Raw genomic sequence first — 23,233 nt, forward strand, 5'->3', positions numbered from 1 at the left:
CAAGCAAACCTATATATGCACACACAAACACAAACAAACACACACACACACACACACACACACACACACACACAAATATTAAACACACACATGCATGTGCACATGTGCACACACACACACACGCACACACACACACAAATGGATGTGCAGGTTAAGGATACACACCACAGACAGAAAGAATGGACTAAACAGAACAGGAGACCCATGGGATGGAGAGTCACTGAAGAGGTCAAAGGTGGTGTGATGAAAGATTTCAGACAAGGAACATTAAAATAGGAACAATAATAAAACTGAAGTGAAGACCAAGTGTATAGTGCATGTGGTTAATTGGTAAAAATATGACCATCCCCAAATATAACAATAACTTTGTCATTATTAAGCTGGTATAAGGTGGCGAGCTGGCAAAATCGTTAGCATGCTGGGTGAAACACTTAGCAGTATTTCATCTGTCTTCATGTTCTGATTTCAAATTCCGCCAAGGTCGACTTTGCCTTTCATCCTTTCGGGGTCAATAAATTAAGTACCAGTTACGCACTGGGTTGATGTAATCGTCTCATCCCCTTCTCCCAAATTTCAGGCCTTGTGCCTATAGTAGAAAGGATTATTAAGGCGGTAAGCTGGTGAGCTGCCGCTATGTTCTGAGTTCAAATTCCACCGAGGTCGACTTTGCCTTTCATCCTTTCAGGATTGATAAATTAAGTACCAGTTACGCACTGGGATCGATGTAATCGACTTAATCCCTTTGTCTGTCCTTGTTTGTCCCCTCTATGTTTAGCCCCTTGTGGGCAATAAAGAAATAAGAAAGGATTATTAAGCTGGTATGACGGTGAGCTGGCAGAAACGTTAGCATGCCGGGTGAAATGCTTAGCGGTATTTTGTCTGTCTTTATGTTCCTGAGTTCAAATTCCACCAAGGTCGACTTTGCCTTTTATCCTTTTGAGGTCAATAAATTAAGTACCAGTTGCGTACAGGGGTTGATCTAATCGACTGGCTTCCTCCCCCAAAATTTCAGGCCTTGTGCCTTGAGAAAAAAAGATTATTAACCTGGTATAAGTCTCTAAGATAGAACAGTTTCTGACAGGTTGGTATCAAATGGATTAAGAGAACAATATGATGACTTCAGAGTAGTTTAAAAATTAGACAAACTTTTATGGAATCCAGTATCTTAATATAATAATAACTGCAACAGTTTAGTAGTGCAATCTGAAATATTGAAACTGTGAATTTAGATATGGCTGTGTGATAAGACATTTGCTTCCCAACGTCATAGTTCTAGGTTCAATACTTTTGCATGGTACCTTGGAATAGTGTCTTCCATTATAGCCTCAGGCTGTTGAGTGTGTGATAATGTCTTTTTGTCTTGGTATTGTATGATAGTTGTAAATAAGCATCATCATCATGCAAGCATTGTCCCTTGTTCCTAATCTTCCATGAAAGCAAGTCTGATCTTGGGGAAGTATCACCTTATTTGGAAACAGATAAGGGTTAGTAACAAGAAGGGCATCTGGCTATTGAAAACCTGCCTCAACAAATTCTGTCCAAACCATGCACACATGGAAAAGTGAATGCTAAAACACTGATGATGATGACGATGATGATGCTTTTAAATTAATGTTAACGAAACTAACGAAACATGCATAATTCCTTTTATTTATTATTGAAGTTTGTTAAAATACTAAAGATAAATCATGTTCTTTTTCTTTCTTTAAATTTGTTTTGTAAACAAGCAAAATCTGGCTGACCTGGATATGTTCAAGGTTATACAGTTGATATAAATCAGTTGATTACTGAAATCACCATCATCATCATCATCATCATCGTTTAACGTTCGCTTTCCATGCTGGTATAGGTTGGATGATTTGACTGAGGACTGGTGAACCAGATGGCTGCACCAGGCTCCAATCTGATCTGGCAGAGTTTCTACAGCTGGATGCCCTTTCTAATGCCAACCACTCTGAGAGTGTAGTGGGTGCTTTTACGTGCCACCAGCACAAGGGCCAGCTACACGGTACTGGCAACGGCCACACTCAAAATGGTGTATTTTACATGCCACCTGCACAGGAGCCAGTCCAGTGGCACTGGCAATGACCTCGCTTGGTTAAAATTCAGTATTAAACCTATTGTCGTTATTATTATTATTATTATTATTATTATTATTATTATTGAGGCAATGGGTTGGCAAAATTGTTAGCAAACTGGAGAAAATGCTTAGTGCTATTTCATTTGTTTTTACATTCTGAATTCAAATTCTGTCAAGGTCAACTTTGCTTTTCATCCTTTTTTGGGTCAATAAGATAAGTAGCAGTTGAGCACTTGGTTTGATATAGTTGATTTATTCCCTTTCTGAAATTATTGGCCTTGTTCCATAATTTAAACCCATTATTTATTATTATTATTAGGTTGTTTTTTTTCTTCTTTCTTCAAATTTTCTTCCATTTCTCGCCGAGTGTTTTCCGTACACCTAGGGCAGAGAAGCTCATTGTATGCATTCCCAGTTTACACATGCAAATTCACAGGTAAAATATGTATTTAAAAAAAATTAATAAATAAATAAATTCATGAATGGATGTTGTTTTCACAGCGATAATTCTCTTCTCAGTACATGAGCCATTCCAGTTAACACAAGTTTTTGCACTTCCTGTAGGGATGGTAAGCCTGGTATCATCTTCAAATAGGTTTCAGGACCTTTTTTTTTATCATTCCTAGAGACCTTACAATCACTGGTACGGTAGTCGCCTTGAGATGCCACATTTTTTCAATTTCTATTAGAAAGTCTTTATATTTACTGATCTTGTCAAATTCTTTCGCCGCTATATTGTGATCGCAAGGAATACTCATGTCAATTATTATTATTATTATTATCATTATCATTATTATTATTAAGGCGAAGAGCGCAATATGATTGCAGTAGATATTTTATTGGTTGAATGATACTTCAATAGCAAGCTTGTCTTTGTTGAGATGTTCAAAATGAAAAGTGATAAAAATTCAAAATTATAGAAATTCAAATCTAAAATATGAACGAGAACAACTAGTGTCCACACATTGATGGAATGACATCATCAGTCTTCAAATTTCAATTTTATAACTGGCAAAAAAAAGACAGAAAAAAGTGAAAAAAAGGAAAGCAAAGAAAAGAGAAAAGGAAAAAGAAGAATACTTAATCAAACAGTTTTGGGTAAATTTGATGGAATTCTCCTGTCATTTTATTCATTCCACCAGGGCATGATGTTAACCTGCAAGCATATTTTTCCTCATGCATTTTGTATATTGAAAGTGTATCAGATTCAGAATATTTTCTGAGAATATGCACTTTCAAGTCTTTTTCAAAATTGCAGCTGTATGAACATGTAAATGAAATGGACATGTGTGTGTGAGAGAGAGTGAGAGAAAGAGTGAGAGAGAGAGAGGGAGAAAGAGAAAGAGAGTGCCACTTACAATTACATGAGAACACACACACACACTCTCTCTCTCTCTCTCTCACACACACATGCACACGTACATACAAAGAAGATTGTAAATCTGATCAATGTAATATGTTTAATTTTTCAGACATGTATGTCCGTGATTTAGAAACAAAAATCACATCAGGCACAGCAGACCCTGAAATTGTAAATGAAACTCCAGCAACAGCATTGGTCGAAGGAAACAATATTCTTGGTTGGTTTAGTTATTTTTATTTCTTTGTGTTTCTGTCTGGTAATTTGGGAAAGTCATTGCTACTACTACTACTACCACTACTACTGTCATTCATCATCATCAACATCACCATCATTATCATCGTCATTCACTATCAGCCGCATCCCTATATCACATCTATCACATATATTACCATCGCTGTCATCAAGACGATGATCACTGTCGTTAATACTGTCGTCATCATTACCATCATTGTCATCATCATCACCACCACCACCATCAACACCACCACTAGAACCACCACCACCACCACTAGAACCACCACCACCACCACCAGAACCACCACCACCACCACCACCACCACCATCAACACCACCACCACCAGAACCACCACCAGAACCACCACCATCACCATCAACACCACCACTAGAACCACCACCACTAGAACCACCACCACCACCACCAGAGTCACCACCACCACCACTAGAATCACCACCACCACCACCAGAACCACCACCACCATCAACACCACCACTACCACCACCACCACCACCAGAACCACCACCACCACCTCCACCAGAACCACCACCACCACCACCACTAGAACCACCACCACCACCACCACCACCACCACCATCAACACCACCACCAGAACCACCACCACCACCACCACCAGAACCACCACCACTAGAACCACCACCACCACCACCACCAGAACCACCACCACTACCACCACCACTACCACCACCATCAACACCACCACCACCACCACCAGAATCACCACCACCACCACCACCACCACTAGAACCACCACCTCCACCACCAGAATCACCACCACCACCACCACCAGAACCACCACCACCACCAGAATCATCACCACCACCACCACCACCAGAATCACCACCACCACCACCACCACCACCAGAATCACCACCACCACCACCACCACCACCACCACTACACCACCACCACCAGAACCACCAACAGGACCACCACCACCACCACCACCATCAACACCACCACTAGAACCACCACCACCAGCACCACCACCACCACCACCACTAGAACCATCACCACCACCACCACTAGAAACACCACCACCACCACCACCAGAACCACCACCACAACCAGAACCACCACCACCAGAACCACAAACGCTGCCGCCGCCATCACCATTATTATCATCACCATTATTATCACTGCTGTCATCATCTTTATCAGCATCAGTTTATCTCTTTAACACTATAAAACAGCAAACAATAACTCTATTGCCACCACCATTACCACCATCACCATCACCACCACTGCCACCACCATCATTGTCATCGTCATCATCATCGTTGTTGTCGTCATCATCCTCACCAATGTTGTCACCTCCACCTCCACCACCATCACCATCAGCGTCACCATCAGTTTTATGTCTATGCCGGGGCACCATTTTGAAAGGTTAAGTTGAACAAATTGTCCTAGTCTCTTTACTCTTTTACTTGTTTCAGTCATTTGACTGTGGCCATGCTGGAGCACCGCCTTTAGTCGAGCAAATCGACCCCAGGACTTATTCTTTGGAAGCCTAGTACTTATTCTATCGGTCTGTTTTGCCGAACCGCTAAGTTACAGGGACGTAAACACACCAGCATCAGTTGTCAAGCGATGTTGGTGGGAGACAAACACAGACACACAAACATATACACACACATGCATATATATATATATATATATATATATATATATATATATATATATATATATATATACATATATACGATGGGCTACTTTCAGTTTCCGTCTACCAAATCCACTCACGAGGCTTTGGTCGGCCCGAGGTTATAGTAAGAGACACTTGCCCAAGGTGCCATGCAATGGGACTGAACCCGGAACCATGTGGTTGGTAAGCAAGCTACTTACCACACAGCCACTTCTACACTTGATACTTATTTTTTTTTTTCTTAAGTCTCACGCTTATTCTATGGAACTTTTTCGTTGAACTGCTAAGTTATGAGGACATAAATAAACTAACACTGGTTGTCAAGAGGTGTAGGAAACAAACACTAAGTTACACATACATACATGCATTCATACCCATATACATACACACCCACACATACATACATAGCTTCCACACAGTTTCTGTCTCCTAAATTCACTCAGCCTGAGATTATAGTAGAGGATACTTGCCCAAAGTGCTACATAGTGGGATTGAACTCAAAACCACATGGCTGCAAAACAAGCTTCTTGACTCCTCAACCACACCTGAGCCAATCCAGACAAAAACAAAACACAGTGCTTTTGATAAAATAATTTAAATTGTTTATATAAAGAAAGGTTTGATTTTTAAAAATAAATTATTATAAATAATTTGAATTTAGATTTTTTTTTTTTGATAATTCTTTACTAATTTGGTTTTGTTTGTATATAAATTCTCACATTAAAATCTCTGTTGGCAGGCCCCGTGGTTGGAAAATTTTGCATTGATTTGGCTATTAAAAAAGCTAAAGAAGTCGGTGTTGGCTGGGTTTGTGCTTCAGGTAATAATATTTCAGCTTTATTTTGTCTTGTTTTATTTTTTTCTCATAACCCTGCTTCCGAATAATTTTCGAATATTTATCATTTTACCGTCCACTTTTCCATGTTTGCGTGGCTCTGATGGAATTTGTTGAGGCAGATGTTCTATGGCTCGATGCCTTTCAATGTCGGTAACCATTACCTGTTTCTAAGTAAGGTAATATTCCTCTGTTGTCAGAGACGTTTTTTTTGCAGAAGACTGGAAATGAAGAAGGCTCATTTATAATCCTCACATGCTATCAAGACAAGGAGACATTCATCCATGCATCCATCCATATATGCATGTATCTAGGTTGGTAGATAGTCAGATACAACAAGTTTCTTTCAGGTCCCAATCTACCATATCCCTTTATAAGGTTTTAGTTGACTCAGATCTATAATAGAAAATATTTTCCCATGCTGCTGTGTGAAAGGACTGAACCCAGAATCATGTGGTTGGGAAGCAAACTTCTTAACCACACAGCCACATCTGCACTTTTAATACTAATATGTGGTATTGAAATAATTGGGACATTTGCATAATCTCTCAGTAGTTTTGAATATTTTGTATACTATATTCAGTTTCTTTAATATTTTCTAAGGTTCCAATCATTTTGGAATTGCTGGCTGGTACTCAATGAGAGCATCAAATCAAGGATTATTGGTAAGTTTTCAAGACTGTAATGTTTGAAGTTGTATTAGATCTGTATCAGATATCTAGCTATCACTTAATCTTAATTTTGCAGGAATTCTCATTGGATGAAATTTTTTAACTATTTGATCTTTTGGGTATTTTTTTATATTCTTTTACTCTGTTGCTTATTTTAAAGTCAGATACTTATCTTATTGATCACTATTTGTCAAACAGCTAAGTTAGATGACATAGAGAGAGATAAATATGAGGTAGTTATACTAAAGAGAGTTTCTGGTGTTTGTGTTGGCTGAACTGTTGATGCATACACCAAAGTATGTGTATCTGTTCACATAATTCTCTCATGTGGAGAATTTCTGTAACGTCTTACAGACCTTCACTGTGTCACTAATTTATTGGATTTGGAGAATCCGCATCAATTTCTTTTGCTCTTTTTCGATGAAACTAAGTGTTTCTCGGTTTTTATGCAAATTTGTTGGTACATAACCTAATGCACCTATGATGATGGGTACAAGAATTCATAGTCAAGAGCTGTAAGTTCTGCATTAATTTGCTATAAGTGTTTTCTTTTTCCCCGGACCTTTGATTGTACATTCACATCTGCTGGGCAGCTGACCTCTACAACAGTGCATGACTTTTATTCTCTGTCCCATAGAACAATATCAGGTCTGTTATGTTTGCACTGAATTGATGTTTTTATTGGGGTATTCCACCAGTATTCCTTGCTTTCGAATGTATGTCCGTCTGTCTGTCTGTTGTGTTTTTGATCATTTAAATTCTTCCTCTGAAGAAGGAGCTGGTTTCTGATAAAGATACAAACCTTCATCGCTGGAATGTAGATAACAAAAACAGTGTCACATTTTAAATCTGAGAAAAGTCTTGCAGAGTTTTACTGTTCCACTTACAGATTGTATTGGTAATGTGTGAATCAGTTGGCTGATTTCTTTCTCTGAAAATCCAAGCTTATCCAGACTGACAGTTAGGCATTTACTTACAAAATCAAGTGCTCTAATTATTATTGGTATAAATGTAAATTTGTAATCCAGACACAGAAAGTGGTGGTTTCAAAGCAGTTGTCCATTTTTATCTTTCTCTGACTTTCAAAAAGATATTCACATCGGCAGGACAGCTGACCTCTATGATGGTACATACTTTTTCATGTCTGTCCCAAATATTACAATATCCAGCATGTTATGCTTATACTTGACAGATGTTTTGATTGGAATGTTCTACCAGTATTTCTTGTGCTGATATTTGTGTACAAATTCAATAACAGGGGGAGTCTCTATATTTCCGAATGACATTGTATCTTGTTTTTGTGACCATGTCATATAGCATAGGGAGGTAGTACTTTGATGACATTTTCGGGTATGTATATATTTGTTTCTATGTGTGTATGTATTATGTTATTATTCAGTTTTATTTCAAGATTTCTTGCCAATAGCGTAAGAGCTGGTTTCTTACCTTGATTCAAGGCTCCTTCATTGGAATTTCAACATTTTTGTATGTATGTATGTATGTATGTATGCATGCATGTGTGTGTGTGTATGTATGTATGTATGTATGTTATGTATGTATGTATGAATGAATGATATGTTACAAATGCATATAGTATCTCCATCCTACCTTCTCCATTCTTTCCTCTCCTTGTTTATCCTTTCAGTCAGAAGAAGAGTGAATACTCAAAATGTAAAAGACATTTCGCTTTTCTCTCTGTTCCTGAGTATCAACATAATACATACTCTGTTGGTTTGTTTTCTTACTTTGTGTTTGTATTGTATTTTTTGCATATTTGTTGTTGTTGTTGTTGGCACTCCGTCGCTTACAACGTCGAGGGTTCCAGTTGATTCGATCACCGGAACAGCCTGCTCATGAAATTAACGTGAAAGTGGCTGAGCACTGCACACACACGTGTACCCTTAACGTAGTTCTCAGGGATATTCAGCATGACACAGTGTGACAAGGCTGGCCCTTTGAATTACAGGTACGACAGAAACAGGAAGTAAGAGTGAGAGAAAGTTGTGGTGAAAGAGTACAGCAGGGTTCGCCACCATCCCCTGCCGGAGCTTTGTGGAGCTTTTAGGTGTTTTCACTCAATAAACACTCACAACGCCCGGTCTGGGAATCGAAACTGCGATCCTATGACCGCGAATCTGCTACCCTAACCACTGGGCCATTGCACCTTCACACTTTTTTTGCATAATATATATTAGTATATATGTTTCTATGTGTGTATGTATTATGTTATTTTTGCATAATATATATTAGTATATATGTGTGTGTCTATCTGCATGGCTGAAATGAATAAAAGAATAAGATAAAATATAAACAGTAAAAACTGAATGAAATTAAGGTCTGTGTTACAACTGGTTGAAAATGTTGACTTACCTTACAATATTTTCTTCATATTCTGGTAAAACTTTAAAAAGGAAAACTCCTGCTTTCTCTGTATAACATCACTTTTGTCTATTTCCTTTCTTTTTTTTTCTTATAGGGAATGGCATTTACAAACACTTCTCCTCTTTTGGTACCAACACGAGCCAAAAAGGTAGGTATATGTATGTGTGTGTATTGATATTATTGGTATTTGAGCTGATCCTTTTGGATTGGCAAAGATGATACTGACTTGACATCCATAGAAGAATAAAAAGAAAAAAAGACATGATACACGCGAGGCTGTGTGATAAGAAGTTTGCTTTCTAACAACATAGTTCAACGTTCAGTCCCACAGCATGGCACCTTGGGCAAGCACCTTCTGCTCTAGCCTCAGGCCAACCAAAGGCTTGAGTAGATTTGGTAGACAGAAACTGAAAGAAGCTAGTTGTGTGTGTGTATATGTGTGTGTGCATGCATGCGTGCGTGTGTTTGGCAGTGGCCGTGGTGGCTTATGTCAGGGTGAGTCAGGGATGGTTGTACAGTGTGAAAGATGAGAGAAGGATAGATGAGCTTTGAGGATCAGATGCTATCATAGTAACACCAGAGGTGGCAGAAAGAGAGAGAGAGTGAGAGAGAGAGAGAGAGAGAGGAATATATATATTTATAGACAGAGAGAGAGATAGGTAGGTAGACAGAGAGATAAGCAGAGTGAGTGATTTATAATGCCAATCAAGTAAATGGCTTTCTCTAGATGCAGTTGAGTGTCTTTGTGTAACATTTTGTAGATTCACTTGAGGATGTCTGTATGTTAACACAAATATGACTATTATTTTTTCATGTAGATGACATCTAAGAATAATTTCTTACTCCACAATTTATTCTCTAATTACCATTATATATTTACAAAATTACCTTGTATTTTATTATTATTATCATGTTTTTTTTGTTTTTTTTTAATATTTTTCAGCCTGCTTTGGGAACTAATCCCATTAGCGTCGCTGCCCCAGCACAGAAAGATGACAGTTTTGTTCTGGATATGGCTACAACCACTGTAGCTTTGGGCAAGGTGAGTTCACACAGCAGCATGTAAATTTAATATGGATGTTATTGTAACACCTACTATTATGGCCACCACTGTAACAACTTTAGTTGTGGAAGATTGGAGATGAAGAACACCACTTGTATGACAGTGACTCTTGCTTACAACTGTCATGTGATGTAAAGGCAAGAAGGCAGTAACAAACACACACACATACACATGTGTTCAGATATATATATATATATATATATATATATATATATATATATATATATATATATATATATATATATATATATATATGTGTGTGTGTGTGTATGTATGTATGTAATTTGGAAAAAGTCATTACTTAATGATTTATCAGTGGCCAGCATACTAAAGATACCAAAATGGTTAATTTATATTAAAATTATAATAAGGGTGTTGAATGATTACAACACAAGTCTGCAAGAAATGGACCCCAAATGGTCTATGAACCACTTAGATTATTACTCCAGCACACAAGGTTGTAAGTAAGGAAAATAGACAGTGACGATTTATAAAATAATTTGGATAGTACCAAATCTATAGATTTCACAGTCTGAGTTATTAAAAACCCTTTCTGATCATCAGTGGCAACATACCAAACGTAAATAAATGAAAAATACATTATACATATTGCCATAAGTGCAAATAATGTTCATGCATTTTGCACATATTCACAAATAAAAATCCAAGTGCCTATTTTAATTATGTGTTTGTTTACTCAGAATAGTTCTGCAGTAAATATGTTATAGGAGTGAATTAATATATATTTTTATATGTAATTGGGATAAAATCATTATTTAATGATTTATCAGTGGCCAGCATACTAAAAATGCCATAATGGTTTATATATATATATATATATATATATATATATATATATATATATATATATATATATATATATATATATATATATATATATATATATATATATATATATATATGGAGGTGCATGGCTTAGTGGTTAGGGTGTCAGCATCATGATCGTAAGATTGTGGTTTCGATTCCTGGACTGGGTGATGCGTTGTGTTCTTGAGCAAAACACTTCATTTCACGTTGCTCCAGTCCACTCAGCTGCCAAAAATGAGTAACGCTGCGATGAACTGGTGTCCCGTCCAGTTGGGGAACACATACGCTATTGAAACCAGGAAACCGGGCCCATGAGCCTGGCTAGGCTTTAAAAGGGCGCATTTATTTTTAGGCAGACTGTATGACGCATGTGTACGAACAGCCATGCTACATGGCAGTGAAACATGGGCTGTGACTGCTGAGGACATGCGTAAGCTCGCAAGGAATGAAGCCAGTATGCTCCGCTGGATGTGTAATGTAAATGTGCATACCCGTCAGAGTGTAAGTATCTTGAGAGAAAAGCTGAACATAAGAAGCGTCAGTAGTGGTGTGCAAGAGAGACGATTGCGCTGGTTTGGACATGTGGTGAGAATGAATGAGGATAGCTACGTGAAAAAGTGCCACTCCCTAACAGTTGAGGGAACCCGTGGAAGAGGTAGGCCCAGGAAGACCTGGGCTGAGGTGGTGAGGCAAGACCTTCGAACATTGGGCCTCACCGAGGCGATGACTACTGACCGAGACCTTTGGAAATGTGCTGTGCGTGAGAAGACCCGGAAAGCCAAGTGAGATCGTTGCCAGTGCCCCTGTACTGGCTCTTGTGCGGGTGGCACATAAGATGTACCATCCTGAGCGTGACCGTTGCCAGTACCGCCTGACTGGCCTTGTAGGGTTTTTGAGCGAGATCGTTGCCAGTGCCCTTGGACTGGCTCTTGTGCGGGTGGCACATAAAAGACACCATTTCGAGCGTGGCCGTTTTCGTGCGGGTGACACGTAAAAGCACCCACTACACTCTCTGAGTGGTTGGCGTTAGGAAGGGCATCCAGCTGTAGAAACTCTGCCAAATTAGATTGGAGCCTGGTGTAGCCATCCGGTTGCACCAGTCCTCAGTCAAATCGTCCAACCCATGCTAGCATGGAAAGCGGACGTTAAACGATGATGATGATGATGATGATGCATACACACACACACACACATGCATTATGGGTTTGTCTCAGCTTCCATCTATCAAGTTGATTCATAAGGCTTTGGTCAGCTGGGGCTATAATAAAAGACGTTTACCCAAGGTACCACACAAAGTTAAGGGAGTATGGTACCTAAGAAAAAAAAAAATTTACATGCCTACATTCTATGCATATTTTATTCACATATATGAATTGTAATGGGAAATAAATGTGTTTTAAAATTTTTTCTTTATAGGTCGAAATTAATCAGAGGAAAGATCTTTCCATTCCAGAAGGTTGGGGAGTTGATTCAAATGGCAAAGTAAGCTGATCTGGTTCCTTATATTCTTGATATTTGAATATTTTGTATGCTTAAGTTCAGATATTTCAAATCCTTTTGGTTACCTTATGAAATCTGTATGTGCTATAGTCTGTATTGTAATCTGCACCATGTGGAGGCGCAATGGCCCAGTGGTTAGGGCAGCAGACTCGTGGTCATAGGATCGCGGTTTCGATTCCCAGACCGGGCGTTGTGAGTGTTTATTGAGCGGAAACACCTAAAGCTCCACGAGGCTCCAGCAGGGGATGGTGGCGAACCCTGCTGTACTCTTTCACTCTTTCTTCCTGTTTCTGTTGTATCTGTATTTCAAAGGGCCAGCCTTGTCACACTGTGTCACGCTGAATATCCCCGAGAACTATGTTAAGGGTACACGTGTCTGTGGAGTGCTCAGCCACTTGCACGTTAATTTCATGAGCAGGCTGTTCTGTTGATTGGAGTGCCAACACAATCTGCACCTATCACAGCAGTCAATGTGCCCTAGGGCTAAGGAATTTTGGACGTCACAACCACCTTTAAGACTCCTGGTCCTCTTTTTCACAAGATTGAGAGCCATTTATGAGATCATAGGAAGATTTATCTACAGATCCTCTTGCTCCTTCCTACCTCTATAGCAAGGACTTTGGGAGCCAAATTCTTTCAGTTTCATGGTTAAACTAACCATATTTCTCATTCTTGTAGATGTGGGCTTCCTTCTTAAATGTATATTCTTTGTAATTTCAGTTTAGAATTTATTTTTATCTAACAATGAAACAGGAAAAGATTTTTAAAAATTAGTGAATTATGCTTTTAATATTTCTCATTTCTTAATATTAGAAGCATAATTTCTTACATTATTCCAGTTAGAATGATGTCTGTTTTTACCATTATTGATTGGGATAAGTTGATTAATGCACTTTGTCTAAAGATACTTGAAATCAAGTAGTCACTACTAGTTTTCTTTACATTTTGTTTGTTTTATGGGCAAAAATCTTCTATCGAAGAAGGAGTCCTTTCTTAACTTTTGCTTTGTAATCAAAATATTGCAAGTGGAACCTTTTTATTCATTCTGTTATTGTTAAAAATATATAAACCCATTAAAAATTTAATGGAATAAATTCTGCTGTCAAGAGCTTTAGTTACTTAGCATCTCCATAAAGCTAAAGATCTGAGACCCTTTGCTATAAGACTTAATAGGATTTTCCTGTTTAACTGTGCTTTTTTAAAAAGTGAAATTATACCTTATGTTACTATATTTGTATTTGACTAGGTTACCAAAAATCCTGCTGATGTTTTTAATAATGGTGGACTATTACCATTAGGAGGTGTAGAAGAAAGTGGTATGCATTATCTTATTCAGGTCTTTTTCAACACCTTAGTTATTTTTGACTCACTTTTCTTATAACTTAGTCCACCAAAACTGTAAATACTTACCACAGAGTAGAAATGACTTGATGCAAGCAGTAAAAGGAGCCTCTCTGCAGTCATTTGATTTGCTAGAAATAGTAGCCAAATCTCTCAGAGATAAAAAAAACCTAGTGGCTCATGATCTTTTGGTCATTGATTCAATTCCAAGACCAGCTGGTATGTTGACCTTAGGCAAGCCACTTCATTTCATGTTACTTTGGGCTATTCAGGTATAAATGAGTATTAGCCAGGTACTGGCACATCAGTCTCTTCCTCCAGCTATCACATCCTGAATGTTCTGTTGAGTTAAGGTTGAGGTGGTCAGGAAGGTGTCTTTGTACGCTAGCAGCTACATAGACACGTACAACAATTAGTGACACCATGGTACATGTAACCAAAATCATACTTGCATAAAAATAATGACTGGTTGTACAGCACTGTACTGCATTGAACTCCCTCAAATAACATCCTATCATCACTTCGCCAATTGTACTAATGATTCTGCCGGCTCGCCAGCTTATTTATAAATATAGTGTTAACGCATTGCACAGTTTAACACTTCCACATTAGATACCTTTAGTAGAGTCCACTCTAAAGCAAACGCTTGGACTAGGTCTCTAGTTTGAGGAATAACTTTCTCATTCCTTCCGACTAATCTCAGAGGCCCTGTAAAGGGTCATGAGCAGTGCCTTCTCTTATGATTCTTATAAATATAAAGAATGTATATAAAACAGAGTAATTCATCTTATGCCTTATTGGTTCTAAAGTATTTTCCGGAAAAAATATTTTGTTGCTTATTTTATGTCGCTATTTTATTTTGTAACTTATTCAGGTGGTTACAAAGGTTATGGCTTGGCATTAATGACTGAAATATTTTGTGGAGTCTTAGCTGGAGCAAATTCTGGACCTAACATTCGATCATGGAAAAACACAACATCACCTGCAAACTTGGTATGTAAAGATTTTTGTTTTCTAGACTTGTGCTATTTATATTAGTAAATTTGTTTCTTCATCCACCTGCCTGAATCTACGACATAAACTTCCTGTTTTAAAATGATCTAAATGAAAATCATCATTATTATCATCATCATCGTTTAACGTCTGCTTTCCATGCTAGCATGGGTTGGACGATTTGACTGAGGACTGGTGAAATCAGATGGCTACACCAGGCTCCAATCTGATCTGGCAGAGTTTCTACAGCTCTATGCCCTTCCTAACGCCAACCACTCCGAGAGTGTAGTGGGTGCTTTTATGTGCCACCGGCATGAGGGCCAGTCACATGGTACTGGCAATGGCCATGCTCAAAAAGGTGTTTTTTACGTGCCACTTGCACAGGAGCCAGTCGAGTGGCACTGGCAACGACCTCACTCAAATGATTTTCTGACGTGCCACCAGCACAAGTGCTAGAAGGCAACGCTGGTAACGATTACGCTCAAATGGTGCTATTTACGGGCCACTAGCATGGAAGCCAGACAGCTGCTCTGGCAATGAACATGCTCGGACAGTGCTGTTAGTGCTCTACTGGCACAGGTGCCAGTCACTGAATATGGTTCAATTTATGATTTCACTTGCCCCAACAGGTCTTCGCAATAATGGAGAGGTTGGCATGGGTGCCAGTCGTAGGATTCGGTTCGATTTCGATTTCAGATTTCAAATTCACTTGCTTCAACAGGTCTTTGCAAGCAGGGTTTTAGTGTCCAATGAAGTAAAGATACGAATTAGTGAGCTGGCTACACTTCTGGCAGAGGTCACAGATTATGCTCTCACTTGCCTTGCCGGGTCTTCTCACGTACTGCATATTTCCAAAGATCCTGGTCACTGGTCTAAATGAAAATTTAATATCAAAATCAAAGTTTTATTTTAATTTATGTTCCAAACACCAGTTTAGTAGTGACAAGTTATTTTCCTAAATCATTCATTATTTAGAAAACTAATTTAAACAATGGCAGTGTGTTTCAACAGAGATCTACTATTTTAATGTTTAAACATAATCTTGCTGATGAGTGGAAATTGATGATCATATATCAGTGAAATTTCAGATGATAGTTGTTAAAAATAATACTGTTAACATCCACATAAACCTTTTCTTTAATTTTCAATTATAGGGACATTGCTTTATTGCTTTGGACCCATCTGTTTTTGCTCCTGGATTCAAAGGACGTATGTCAGATCTTCTTGGTCATTTAAGGAACATGGATCCTGTAAGACTTCATTTTATTTTTGTGTTATTTTGTATTTGTATGTGTGCTGTGTATGTATCTATGTACCATTCAGACCTGGAGTAGTAGCATCTGTCAGGGTCCCAGTAATTAATTAATTAACATATTAGGGCTATGTGATGACTGGATCTGGTAGACTCTGTGGAAGAACCTTCATGGTTTAGTTGAGAGGAAGGTAGATGCTGCAACAAAACATCTTGGTCATCTACTGCATCTGTTTCCATCCCTATTTGTCTTGATCTGGTCTTGTCACTGGATTGAAAATGGTCATAGATGAAAGAGTTGATGGTGTTCAACTATGCATCATATTGATGAATAGTTAGCTCAGTGGTAAGAGTGTTGAACTCACAATCATGAGGTAGTGAGTTTGATTCCCGGACGAGTTTGTGCATTGGGTTCTTGAGCAAGACACTTTATTTCACATTGTTCCAGTTCACTCATCTGTAGAAATGTGTTGCGATATCACTGGTGCCAAGCAATATCAGCCTTTTCTTTTCCATTGAATGACATTGGTGGCATGGAGAGGGGAGGTTGGTATGCATGGGTGACTGCTGGTCTTCCATAAACAACCTTGCCCAGACCTGTGCCTCAAAGGGTAACTTTCTAGGTGCATCCCATGATCATTATGACTGAAGGAGTTCTTTACCTTTGACTTTTTATTCATCATTTTAAAGTCAGCAAGCAAGTCATTAGTCATCCTTCAGGATGACCAGATGATTGCCGTCGCTCCGACAGACGAACATGGATGTGTGTGTGTTTGTGTGTGTGTACAACGGTAAAGCCATTAAGGACGCCCGATTCCTTTTTCAGCTTTTTCATGATATGAACACAATCTTTGGAAATCACTCGCGGACACATCAAAGTTTATGAAACAAAGTGTGAAGTAGAATATGCTGCCAAGAAGAGGAATTTAAAATGTTTCTTTTTCCTCGCTTAAAATATATTTGGACACCAAGCATAAATAAATACAATTTGTTAAATTCTAATGCAGTCTCGCATTCGAAGAGGAACACTTATGCAAGGGAAGTAACTACATACGTTAATATTTATCTGCCCTTTATGTATTTATTTTGATATGAATGTTCTCGAGATTGAGATTTGTCTCGTGGAAAAGCAACTGTTTTAGTTAGATTAGTTTAATTTTTTTTTGTTGATGCTAATTTAATTAAATTGAATCAGTTTAGTTCAAATATCTATAGTGATGACACTTCTAGCTTGATTCTGGTGAAAAGAAATGGTTGTTTGACAGTTTCTGTCAGTATATGTTGGTTTTTAACATTAGTAAACATCGCAAATTTGACGAGAGGGAACAGTCAATTAAACTGACACCCATTTAGTTTGATACTTATTTTATTGAATGCAAAAAGAGATGTGTTAGAACAGTTTCGCTTTTCGTTTGACATGTAACAATTTCAGTTTTTTGCACTTTCATTTCTGACATTTTACTTTCGCTTTTCCCTCATCTCTGGCTACGATATGGTATGTCTGTGGATGATCGAACTATTAGGAATAGCAGACATATCTTCTTCAACAAATCATAAGGATCAATTTACCCTTTTTAAAAAAAAAAGGCTATTGTCATTAATTTTGAGCAAAATTAAATAAAAGACAAACTATACTTTCGAATGTTTTACAAAGTCCTGCTCTTTTTTGAGTAGATATAACAGACTTTATCCACAACTCTTTAGTATTATCATTCATTGAGATTCCGGTAATCTTCCAGTTTCGAGGGGTAAAAGAAATATTCAAGGGAAATAACTGAACGACTTACCAGTATTATCCGTACTACTTTTTTTCTAAAACAGCATGCGACGGAATTTTAACAGGCAGAAAATAATCTAAAACAGCATGCGATGGAATTTTTTTTTCTAAAAGTTTAAAATGTTTTTTTCTTTTTACAAAACGGAAACGAAATGGTTTGCAGAAGTACCTGACGGAACGGAGTCAAAAACAACAGGCAGAAAATAATCTAAAACAGCATGCGACGGAATTTTTTAAATAAAAGTTTAAAATGTTTTTTTCTTTTTCCAAAACGGAAAATAAGATGTTGTGCAGCCGGTCTTCCACGAGGCATTTTCGATTTCTCATAAGAAACTATGATATTCAATCACGTGTGTGATTTATATATAAACAGTTAACGTCAATCAAATCACGTGATTTATTTATAAACAAAGTAGTACGGATAATACTGGTAAGACGTTCAGTTATTTCCCTTGTAATTTATTTACTTTTTTAACCCCTCGAAACTGGAAGATTACGAGGTTCCTACCACAATTTTCGAACTAAGTGATCTCTGGTGCATCCCTGCCTATGTGTCAGGCTTTGTACAATTTGCTGAATAATACATCAGACTGAAAGAATGGTTTTGGTTGAATGTACTTTTCTAGTCGGGCGCCACTTTTTTTTTTTATTCCTTAAAAAGTATTTTACTTGTAAGTTCGTTTCGTCGCTATATGTAACTATTGAAATGGGTATTAAATTAAAGCGAAAGTTAAAAAAAAAAAAATGCGGAATTGCTGTGGCGAAAAACAAAACGTTCCAAAGCCGATCCTGTGTTGTGCACAACTACACAGACGTCACAAAAATAACAACAAAGAAAAACAAAACCCAATGCCATAAATCAGTTTATCTGGCGCCCAACTGATTCTTTCAATTGTTATTAACACTAATGTTTATTCATTTATTTAATTATTTTGCTAATTCTAGTCTGAGGAAAGTAAACCTGTATTAGTTGCTGGAGATCCAGAAAGGCAACATGAAGAAAAATGTGATAAACTGGGTGGAATTCCTTATCATCCCAATCAGATAACATTTGCTGTAAGTGACCGAAAGGTTTTTATTTTTTAATATTTTTTTTCTTTTAACTTAAAATTTCTCTTTTAAAAGATTTCGTAAGTCTGTATATTTATCTGTTTGCGTGTGATATAGATACAAAGTGTAGTGTTTTCATTATTTTCATATTTATTGTTGAGATTGACTTCCAATCTCAACAATAAATATGAAACTCCTTGGAGATGACACATGTTCAACTATTTCATCTACACAGTCTTCCCAAATGCTCTTCGTGTAGTGATCTTTGTAATTATATATATATAATATATAATTATATGCATATATCCATACATATATGTACATACCGACATATGTATGTATACATACAAGCATATATCACAGGACATCACAAAAAACGTTAAACACAATGAGAAACGAAAACATAAAGACGAGGACAGAACGAACTTTTTTTCGAACAACGAAAAAAAAAACAAACAAATAGAGAAATGAGACATGCAACATAAAGAATATTACCCATGTATCTGCGGGGCTGAAAATGAAACCAACACAATCCGGGAGAATACAAAAATAGATGTAGGTATACCAAGTAAGCGAAACGAATATGTAAATGCGTGGAAGCCCCCTTATTAAATGAAAATAGATTAATTCAGTATCCTCTTTTTTTAAATCTTTTCAAATTAATTCTTTTATAATTTTTGGGAAATGTTTCCAGTTTTGGCATTTCTTCGGTATTCGTCGACGACATAAAAACAATAATGTACACCCACTCAAAGACAGATCTGTGGAGTGAAAAATATTTGTTGGTGGACATGAACATGAACTGCTTTGGAAGAAAAAAGAAAGACAAAGCAGTGAAATATCAAAAACTCGGAGATGTGTTTATAGGTTTTATTATTTCATTGGAGAAATATCAGAAATGGATAATAAAACTTTTTCAGAAAAGGTTCATTAGTTTATGATAGTATTAAATGCAGGCATGGCTGTGTGGTAAAAAGTTTGTTTTCCAACCACATGGTTCCAAGTTCAGTCCCATTGCGTGGCACCTTGGGCAAGTGTGTTCTACTATAGCCTCACATTGACCAAACTCTTGTGAATGGATTTGGTAGAGGGAAATAGAAAGAAGCCCGTCGTGTATACATATCTGCGTGTGTGTGTTTTCGTGTCTGTGTTTTTCCACCATTGCCACCACAGATAACTTGTGTTGGTGTGTTTATGTCCCCATATCTTAGTAGTTCAGCAAAAGAAACCAGTGGAATAAGTTCCGAGCTTTAAAAAGAAAAAAAATTCTTGCGGTTGGTTTGTTCAACTAAAACCCTTCAAGGCAGTGCCCCAGTATGACCGTAGTCAAATGATTGAAACAAGTAAAAGAAAGATTAATATAAACTGACTAGTGACTGAGGTTGTTTGAGCTCAGATTAGCTTTGTAATGTCTCCCCTCTTTTTCAACACTCATCTCCTGAATATAGCCTTTATCCACTTTTCCACTGCATTCACTAACCACTCTAGACCCTTACCATGGCTCAGGAATTCCAGGATAGCTGGTCCACTGCCCTACTATTTGTACTGCCAGGAATGTGCTTTAGCTAACAAAGATAACTTTTCATATCTGAACTGAATATGAATGACAGGATCTGTTGAAATTTCTGTATAAATATTTTATTACTTTTTCACTCAGGTTTTTGTTCATTAACTCTTTAGCATTCAAATTGGCCATATCCACCCAAAATAACTTGTTTGATGTTAAGACAGGCCAGATATAGTCTGTCACCTCAGTCCTACAAAGTCATTGTGAGACTAAACAATCACATCATTGAAATCTCAAAGCGACAAGATAATGCATGATTAATTCAAGACAATATAAATAAACAAACATTATATTTGACAGAGTAATCTGAATATTAAAGGGTTAACCCTTTCATTACTAACCCGGCTGAAACCGGCTCTGGCTCTGAGTACAAATGTCTTGTTTTCATAAGTTTTGAATTAAAATCTTCCACCAAATCTTAGTCACAATTTATGCTCCTAACACTAGCTGAATGATAATTCAAGACAATATAAATAAACAAACATTATATTTGACAGAGTAATCTGAATATTAAAGGGTTAACCCTTTCATTACTAACCCGGCTGAAACCGGCTCTGGCTCTGAGTACAAATGTCTTGTTTTCATAAGTTTTGAATTAAAATCTTCCACCAAATCTTAGTCACAATTTATGCTCCTAACACTAGCTGAATGATAACTAAGTTATTGTACTAAATTCTTTGTTATATTTAAAATTAATTGAAAGAAACAGAGAGCATCTCAAAATAAATACAGTAATGAAAGGGTTAAATCATAATGATTCTTATAAGTTGATTTAAAAGGAAATTAAGCTTATTGTTGTCATGCTGATAGAATCATTAAAGCATCAGGTAAAATGTTAAACAGTTGTAGTGAGATCTTGAATCAAACCTATAATTCTCGGTTGCTAGGTCAGTGCCACACATAGACCACATTTTTGTTATGCAATCTGTCCTGATTATCAACCAACCGGCTTACAGCGTTATCATGCCATATTACAAACATCACCTGCAGTGTTGTTGAATTTCTTGTGCTTTTCTTAGTATTTAAAGCAAATTCATGTCAAGAACCACCACAGAAGTTTGAGAGCCACCCCAGAACACATACCTTCATCTCTCACTGAGTAATACTGAGTTTATCTTTGGTGAGTCCAGCTAGAAATGAAAGGAATTCTTCTTCATACTTGCAGACCAACTCCTACCTGCTTCTCAAACCTTACTAGTTATTACTATGTATAAATGTTACACTGAAGCATCATTTCTAATCTCCTACATCACTACCAGCAGTCATTAGAAGGTTATATTCAATTGTTCTCATGTTCATTAAATCTTATAATAAAAATGTACTACTATGTTCACCTCTGTTCATTGTGATACAACACAGCTAAAACATTACTTATAAATATTCACCAGTGAATCTCTGAATATTGTAATGAACATAACCTTTATAGCACAGCACAATATTTCTTTCAGCCCTCTACTTCTAATTTCAAATCCTCCTAAAGTACATTAAATTTTATAATAAAAATATACTTATATGTTCAAGTCTGTTCATTGTGATACAACACAGCTGAAACATTACTAATAAATATTTACCCGTGAATCTCTGAATATGGTAATGAACATAACTTTTACAGCACAATTCAATATTTCTTTCAGCCCTCTACCTTCTAATCTCAAATCCTGCTAGAGTACAAATCAAGTACTAAGGCCCTGAGGTCTCGACTAACCCTCTTTCCCTCAAAGTTGTTGACCTTGTACCTAAATTCGAAACCATATGGTATCAGATTTGTCTTTTATACTTCTTGTCCAGTTGCTGCTGTTTTTCCGAGTGAAGATTCTCTTAATTGTTTTGGTATCAGCTCATCTGAAACCCTAACCCTAACCTTGGTTCTATGATACAAACTTCCAGATTGAAAGCGACTTAAGTCATAATCCTCCATCAAAATTCCATGCTAACTTGTATTACAAACACTGGCCTACTATCAACAAAGTTATTCCATAAAGATTTTTCATCATTTTCAAAATTAATTGAACATAGGCTGCATATCTCACCAGAAATATGGTATGAAAAGTGTTGATAACAATCCTTAATTTGACTTCTCCTTTTAACTCTTATGTTTTATGCTTACAAAACATTGGAAATTTATTTTATTACTTTCATTATTTACATACTGAGAAAATAAAAACATTTTATGTTGGTGCTGAGAAAATAAAAGCATTTATGTTATTTTAGTAGATTCTTACATATTTTCATCATTATTTGTTGTTATTGTTGTTGCAGGAAAAGTTGGCTGATCAGCTTGAGATTGCTCGAATGAAACCAAAAGCCTAATCCAAGAAGAAGGAAAAAAAAAATCTTCTCTCTATTTCTACAAACATCGAATTAAATTGACCAGAATTAATCATTTGATAAATATTTTTTTAATAAATTCTTTTGATAAGTGAATTATATTCATTTCTGTTTTATATCTGCTTATAAACATTCTGTGTAGATGTGCAGTTTAGAAGTTCACCTCCCAACCGTATGGTTTTGGTTCAATTCCACTGTAAGTCACCCTAGGCAAATGTCTTCTACCTTGGCAGAAAATTAGGACCTATGAGAGAGAGAGGTACAAAGGAGACATTGTACCTAGGTTAGAGAATTTCCTGTTA

At 37.1% G+C, this 23,233-nt stretch overlaps 1 protein-coding gene across 3 annotated transcripts in view; it reads left to right on the plus strand.

Annotated features, from left to right (window-relative positions):
- The window catches only part of LOC106871780 (uncharacterized), a 34,228-nt gene extending 11,201 nt beyond the window's left edge, over nt 1–23,027 (plus strand). For 2 of the 3 annotated variants that reach the window (XM_089351236.1, XM_014918422.3), the window contains exons 2-12: nt 3,553–3,660; nt 6,084–6,164; nt 6,783–6,844; nt 9,327–9,380; nt 10,176–10,274; nt 12,540–12,605; nt 13,870–13,939; nt 14,839–14,957; nt 16,112–16,207; nt 18,932–19,042; nt 22,863–23,027. In XM_089351236.1, the coding sequence (XP_089207362.1) occupies nt 3,553–3,660; nt 6,084–6,164; nt 6,783–6,844; nt 9,327–9,380; nt 10,176–10,274; nt 12,540–12,605; nt 13,870–13,939; nt 14,839–14,957; nt 16,112–16,207; nt 18,932–19,042; nt 22,863–22,913 (917 nt within the window). In that variant the 3' untranslated portion in view covers nt 22,914–23,027. Of the gene's footprint in view, nt 1–3,552; nt 3,661–6,083; nt 6,165–6,782; nt 6,845–9,326; nt 9,381–10,175; nt 10,275–12,539; nt 12,606–13,869; nt 13,940–14,838; nt 14,958–16,111; nt 16,208–17,035; nt 19,043–22,862 lie in introns of all 3 variants that reach the window. The other variant, XR_016241658.1, reaches the window with a different exon arrangement.
- Nucleotides 23,028–23,233: the final 206 nt, after the last annotated feature.

The sequence above is a fragment of the Octopus bimaculoides genome, chromosome 4 (genome assembly GCF_046866305.1).
Source record: "Octopus bimaculoides isolate indiv1 chromosome 4, ASM4686630v1, whole genome shotgun sequence".
Taxonomy (NCBI): domain Eukaryota; kingdom Metazoa; phylum Mollusca; class Cephalopoda; order Octopoda; family Octopodidae; genus Octopus; species Octopus bimaculoides.